We start from the raw sequence: 6,990 nt of genomic DNA on the forward strand, positions 1-6,990 counted from the left end.
GGACACTTGAACATTTTGAACAATATTTTATAGAATTTATTCAACAATACTTACTGTTCGATTGACTTATTTGTTTTAAAGTGCGGAGAGGTGAAAAAAACCACAGTAAAGGGGGAACATTCGAAGCGGTTTAAACGTAAATAAGCAATTCAGAAGCTCTTCTATTGATTAGCCCCACGACAATAATATGTACATATGTATGTAAACTGTACATATACATATGTATACTTAGGATCTGTACTTGTAACTAGGGGAGTTCCTATTCTAGGGAATTAAAACTGACTAGCAGTTCATGCCAGTGTACTGTGCTCTGATCCGTGGAGAATTTATATAGACATGCCGCACAAAATAGTGAACTAAGTACTTTGGAAAAACTCTGTATGTGTTTTGCAAATGCGTAACAGAGACGGCCCTATTAGGCACATTGGATAAAAAGAGCAAGGTGATGTTGCTGGCCTGCTGGCCTGCTGCCCAGAGTCTGCGCACGCACCCTAGGAGCGACAACACGTCGTAATGGCAGCATATGAGCCAATGAAAATCGAGAAATCCGGGACTGGGAGTGGCCTGTTGGTTCTAGCTGTACCGTTACCGCTGACACCCTTATGCTTTGAACCCTCAGCCATTTTGGCCAGACTCAGACAGACACAGTTTGAGTCCCGCGTCGACCGCACGTACTTAAGGTCTCTTGTTTTTGACGCGCTCTCCGTGCTCGTTTTTTCGCGGACAATTACATATTATATTCTGTGTGTACTGGCATGTGCTTAGCAATACCAGTTAGCATCCATTCAGTAAGAATAAATTCATACGATACGTTAAATATTGTACGAGGATACGAGAACAAAACAACCATTAGGGAGAAGTGTTACGCTAGACCTGGGCAGTTTCCAATCGATAATCCCAGATTGTTACTCAAAAATCATTTCCAGTTCAATCAAAATAGTGCTATTATTCTATTCCCTTACAAAATCGTCTGATCTGGCCAATTTCCCTTGACCGTCTAGTTTTTCACACCCAAAGATATGTTGTAACTCGGCTATCGACAATTAAACACATTTAACCGCAGTAAAATGTGAGTCGCCGCAGTGAGTGCTACACTATGGACTTAGATCAATGTGATGCTCCATAGATAGCGCTGAAAATCAATAATTGATCTAAGTAGGAACATCAGGTGTCGGAACGGCTTTCTCTGCGTTCCCTGCAAAACGAAGATCCGATCTGTGTATGTAAAACCAAAATATAGCGAAAGAAAGAATAGTGTTGGGCATGTGAGCTTTTTCACTTGCTATTTAATTGAAGCTAATAAGAAGTCGATGTGGCGGCGGTGTAGTCTGTAATTCGAGGACCTACACCAGGACCAGTAGGTTCTGTAGGTTACAAGACCGATAGAAATACATACATATACATATATGTACATACATACATATGTATGGATGTACATATGTGCTTGCTTATCTGCTTATCTTATCTTATCTTGCTTCATTGTGCAAAAACATGAATGTATATATGAAAAACATCTATGTACATATGTTAGGTTTGGGTGACGTTTTGCATATATGTATATAAAATTTTCAGAAAGAACAGATCTGATAAAAGAAAGCAGACAGATAGAGCTGACTAAATCGACCATGAACAGCGCTCACGGCGCTCAAGATATTTGTTAGTTGATGTGTCCCAAGATACTGCCTTCTGAGCATCGAAGACAGTTCAAGGAATTTCATTTTTTTTTATGTTTCAACTGATTGATAACAGGGGTAGAGAAATCTTGGCGAAATAGTTTGACTACTGCGCATGTCGACACCAAAATGCTAAATTCTGCACTTTGGAAATTAAATTAAATCAAATTAGAAATTATTTCTGCAGGGGTATAACAAAGACTCATGCTTTAGTGTGGTGTGCCTCTGCCACACCTTGTCCGTTTTTTCCGTTCAGTGAATCACGACGATCGCATTTCGAAATAACATACATACTCGTACTCGTATCTGTGCACTGTACTTGAAATCCGAAGAGTGTTTTTGCTATATCAAACTTGAAATTGAGAAAAACGGCTCTGCACTTCAAAAGTGGCGTCAAGTGGAGCACTCATTAACATAAATACCAAAGATCAACACATCGTATCGGGCACGGAAGCATGGGGGCACGGGATCCACTGGACCCCACAGTGTGGTGGACCGTGGCCCGCAGTCGAAAATCAGGTAAAGCCGTATTGTCTCTTATTTGAGAACGTGAATATACCCCGATAGTCCATTTACCCCACCACCTAGCCTAGGTGTAACTTAGTTGAAGTTTAACTGCGTCTTTTATGTGATTTGTATCGGATCATAGTACACACATACATATAAATATACACATGTACATATGTACATATACATATATGATCTTGTGTATGATATCGCCTATTAGATATAGATAATTGTTCTGAAATGTTTCATTAAATTATCGGATATGGGAGACCGTTGTATGAGATGTGTGTGACGGCAATGAACAATTCACAATTTCTCGTGCGGTCGCCAGCCATGAACCCAGCAACGTTGTCAACAAGAGGAGCTGTGATTCTATGCACGTGCTCACCATCTGCTCCCCTTTATCAGTATTGATGGCACTGGCATGATTGTCACTTTCCAATTTGTGCATTTGTGATTCTAATATTTCAATAATTCCATTGTGCTAATTCAGTAGTTCGTCCAGCTCTCCAACTGCGCCTGGCCTTTACCGAATTGAGGTTATGGTAACCGCAACGTGCATATACGCGATTGGCGAGTCCTCCTCACCCACCCATGAAGTTTATTTGTAAAAACTGATGTGCTTCGTTTGTTCCTTTGATTGTAAATGTGGAATTGTGTTGTTGACCATTATCCGCAGTATTGTTGACTATTTCTGCTGCTCAGAACGATGTCATTTGGAAGCATGAATTAGCGATGAGCAAGCTGTTCACTGCATCCGATGGTGTCTCAAATTGAGGTAGATGCACTTTTCCTGATGTGCAACACATCCATAGCTCGTATGCAATGCGACACGAGGAAACGAAGCGGATGCATATTCTCTATGTACTTGTTGGCGTTGTCGGTAACTTTCTCTGATACTGTCAGAGAGGCACGTACCCTCCGCTCCAATTGTCTTTCTGACCGCCCTTGCGTCTTACTGGCATTGTTCATTGTATAACACACAAAATTGGGCAAGATTGTGATTAGATTGTGATACCAAACACGCTGGGGGGAGCTAAAACACATATATAGATGTCACAAACACACACTGACGAATATGTATCCTAATCACTTAAATCCCGATTACAAGTTAATGGTTATGCTTATTTCATTCAAAATAATAGGAACCCTACCACTGAGGGGACTGTCTTCAATGAAATTATTATAGCCTTTCAATTTGTTTCACCTAACGTCCATAATAGCTGATCGAACTATGACTATTGGCACAGGGAAACGTCTCCAATCGCATAAAGCAGTGGTGGCACGCACACACTCATGTGGTTTGCAATGCTGGGCAGAGCTCTGGCATACAGTGTACAACTACATATGAATGTGATTATCAGTGATCCACATTATTAGCGCTACATACAAAAATATGCACGTACATATGTGGCATGTGGCATCCACATCATATCTAGAGATTTGTAAATATCCGTGCAATAAAAATATGTGCATAGAAATGATTGTACATACTCGTACATTAAAGTAAAAGCCACCAAATTGTCCATGCAATTTTATTCTGATGATTTAGTCAATATATTAATTCATATAGATAACATATTTTGCTTTACAATAAATTTCTGTTTGTTTGCTTTTCCAGCCGAATCGGATGGTCATGCGGGAATGAGGCAATGAAAACGATAACCTGGCTGATCTTAGGTTTAAACCACGCAGAAAATGGCACACACTGATTTGGCTGCCTCGCGGTCGAACACACCCGACCAGGAACGAGACCGTGCAACTAACAACGGACACATGCCCAAACCACTTTCGACTGGAATTTATCCCAATAGCTCGACTAGAAATGCTCAAGCGACAACAATGGCTCTGGAACAGTACCGATTGCAGCTTTACAATTATGCCTTGAATATTGAACGGTTCCGTTGTCCGCCATATGGAACTGGAGCTGGAGCTGGGTCTAGTACGCCCTGGATGCATATGAATCCGTACGGAGCACAGGGCACCGGTGCAGGTGTCAACAGAATGACCGCGCTTTCGACCATCTCACTCTTTCCCCAGTCGCAGCGCATCTTTCAACCAGAGGAGCCTAAGCCACAGCACAGCTATATTGGGCTGATAGCAATGGCTATTCTCAGCTCAACGGAGATGAAGTTGGTCCTCTCAGACATTTACCAATACATTTTGGATAACTATTCGTATTTTAGAAGCCGCGGGCCTGGTTGGAGAAATTCCATCAGGCATAATCTGTCGCTGAATGATTGCTTCATTAAATCGGGACGCAGTGCAAATGGCAAGGGACATTACTGGGCAATCCATCCGGCCAACATGGATGATTTTCGCAAGGGTGACTTTCGGCGCCGTAAGGCCCAGCGAAAGGTGCGAAAGCATATGGGTCTGTCCGTAGATGATGCCAGCACTGATTCCCCCAGTCCGCCACCGTTAGACCTTACAACGCCTCCTCCGCCCAGCTCGCAGGCTACAATACAATTGGCCGCACTTAGCTATCCGTATCACCAAAACTATATCGGTCAGTTCTTCAATCGGAATTCAGACACATCTTTGCCACATTACTCGGTATCACATCCGGTCCAGGCGATCCAGCGGCAGCCCCATTGCCTGGAACCATCAATTCAGCAAGCTCATCAACATATTGCATATATTAACTCTACGACAACGACAACAATAGCAAACATGTACTCGCAAACACGAAAGCGTCAGTTCGACGTAGCCTCGTTGCTGGCGCCTGATGTGCAGATCGTTGACATCGTATCTGGAGACCAGGAGTCTTCGCCAGCGACTAATGCTGCCACTGCTACTGCTACTGCTACTCGGACAACAACTCAAACACAGCATACGGTCATCACAAAGCAGACCATACACCGTGAAGTGGTTGTGGGATTGGAGCAACCCGTTTCTGATACTGATGTTGATGCAGATGTCGACGTTGAAGTTAATGTTGATGTGGTAGATGATAGCAATGATGCTGATCTTGATCCTGACCCTGATCTCGACCCGGATGCGGATGCGGATGAGCCGCAAAAGACAACGGAGGTTATGAAACAAGTGTTCTCTGTCGATGACAATAACTCGTACCTAAGCGATGGTAGGCGTTCATCTTTTGATGCCGATCCTGATCATGAGGATCTTGAGCCGCACAACTACTCCATTTCCAGTTCGGCAGCAAGATCATTGGGCAGCAGTAGTAGCCAACACGAGGAATCTAACTCATTGGAGGAATGTCCCACTGCTGCTTCCGCCACCGCAATCACACCCACTGCAAGGATACATTCAACGCATTCAACACATCTGGGAGTCGCTATTCCTAAGGCATACATAGAACTCAACCATGTTGATCCACACATTCTGAGTAGATATTATGGGACATATATGGCGGCCGCAGCTCGACGTGCTAGTCTGGAGGCGTCCAGGGAAAAATCGGCCACTACCCCTCCACCGACCATCGAAATAATCTCACATAAGTAAACAGCACGTTACAATCTACAATTTACATACGCATAAGTATCTGTATCTGTATCTGTACATACACAAATGGAAAGGAAAAAAAACTATAAGCCCACCCCGAAACACACACGTACTCACATGCGTATGCCATATGTATGTATTAATAGGTTTTAAGCTTATCTGAAAGTGTACACATTTCCATAAAGGTAAATGCAAAAGTCTTTTATTATTGTTAGATCCGATCCCGAGTTCATAATTGAAAATAGCTTAATAAAAATCCAGATATTGTAAATAACTACGTAAATAATAAATGTTTCTGTTTTAAATCGGTTAGGTCGGATATCCATATTTCAGAAAACTGCCGCATTCGAAATAGTGCTTTGCTTTGGCAGATCAAAGATAAAACGGATTCAAACGGATTTTTGACGAGTTCGAAGCCGGCAGTATAACTAGCTCTATCCACCAGAGTGGCAGAGGAGTCAGGAGTATAATTTTGATTTGTCGGTTTTCGGTTTTCTTGTATATTTCGATAACCAAATCGGGCTGCGACAGCTGTTCGGACGAATTCACTATTTGTTGTTGATCAGACCAACTATTTCAGATACAATTTTGAGGTTGGTGTACATAAAAATATATATAAAAAGTAAAGTAAGTAAACAATTGCCTGCATGTGTCACAAAACACACTGACAGCTAAACCACAGCAGTACAACTGATTATGCATATTTTTATATGCAAAATGGTCATTTTCGTCGTCTGTCTCCTCATTTTCATCGCTTTCAAGAGAGGAAACTGACGCCGAGCGCACTGGCACTGAGACCGAGTTGGTGTTATGCGAGGGCCAGGTGCTTATTTATGCTTTACCCAACAAATAAATTTGTCAAAGCGAAATTCGACTAGTTAAAATATCAAGCATTTAGTTTAGCATTACATTGCTATTCCATGTAAGCATTGTATTGTTTTGTAGGATATTCTCTCGCGAATCCCGCAGCGAATCATTCAGCGAAACGAAAAGCAAAAGTTAACCTCGGAGCTCCGAGCTCTTCCGGAAGAGCAGCTCCGGGAGATCCATTGGCTATTGAAGAAACATAAACCATCATACCAACAGGGAGTGGAGTTTCTCTCACATGGACCTCGATAAACTGTTTCTTGATGGGCTCATTCATGCCATGAACTTAAGCAAGCTTCTTTACCCAACAGAAAAAAGGTGCATACAAGAGCTCAATTGAGTACAACTGTAAAATTTACATTATAACCTTATTTCGACGGATTTAACAAAAAATATCTTTGTCAAGGCGAAAGTCGTCTGGACTTGCGTAAATAGAATATAATTATTTTATTTGAATTTCTGCGCCGAAGAGCTGCTG

At 42.1% G+C, this 6,990-nt stretch overlaps 1 protein-coding gene across 2 annotated transcripts; it reads left to right on the forward strand.

The window, feature by feature from the left end:
- The first annotated feature begins 666 nt into the window (after positions 1-666).
- LOC111070817 (forkhead box protein N3) lies at positions 667-5,690 on the forward strand. Of its 2 annotated transcripts, none has more exons than XM_022361774.2 (2): positions 667-788; positions 3,802-5,690. In XM_022361774.2, the coding sequence occupies exon 2, from the start codon at positions 3,879-3,881 to the stop codon at positions 5,643-5,645; it is 1,767 nt and encodes a 588-aa protein (XP_022217466.2). In that variant the 5' UTR covers positions 667-788; positions 3,802-3,878; the 3' UTR covers positions 5,646-5,690. The 2 variants fall into 2 exon arrangements, with proteins under 2 accessions (XP_022217466.2, XP_022217467.2); XM_022361775.2 differs by lacking the exon at positions 667-788 and adding an exon at positions 2,131-2,192.
- Positions 5,691-6,990: the final 1,300 nt, after the last annotated feature.

Source organism: Drosophila obscura, unplaced genomic scaffold (genome assembly GCF_018151105.1).
Source record: "Drosophila obscura isolate BZ-5 IFL unplaced genomic scaffold, ASM1815110v1 contig_187, whole genome shotgun sequence".
In the NCBI taxonomy this organism is placed as follows: domain Eukaryota; kingdom Metazoa; phylum Arthropoda; class Insecta; order Diptera; family Drosophilidae; genus Drosophila; species Drosophila obscura.

Coding starts and splice junctions, on each gene's coding strand:
- LOC111070817 (XM_022361774.2), top strand. CDS start 3,879: ATGGCACACACTGATTTGGCTGCCTCGCGGTCGAACACACCCGACCAG.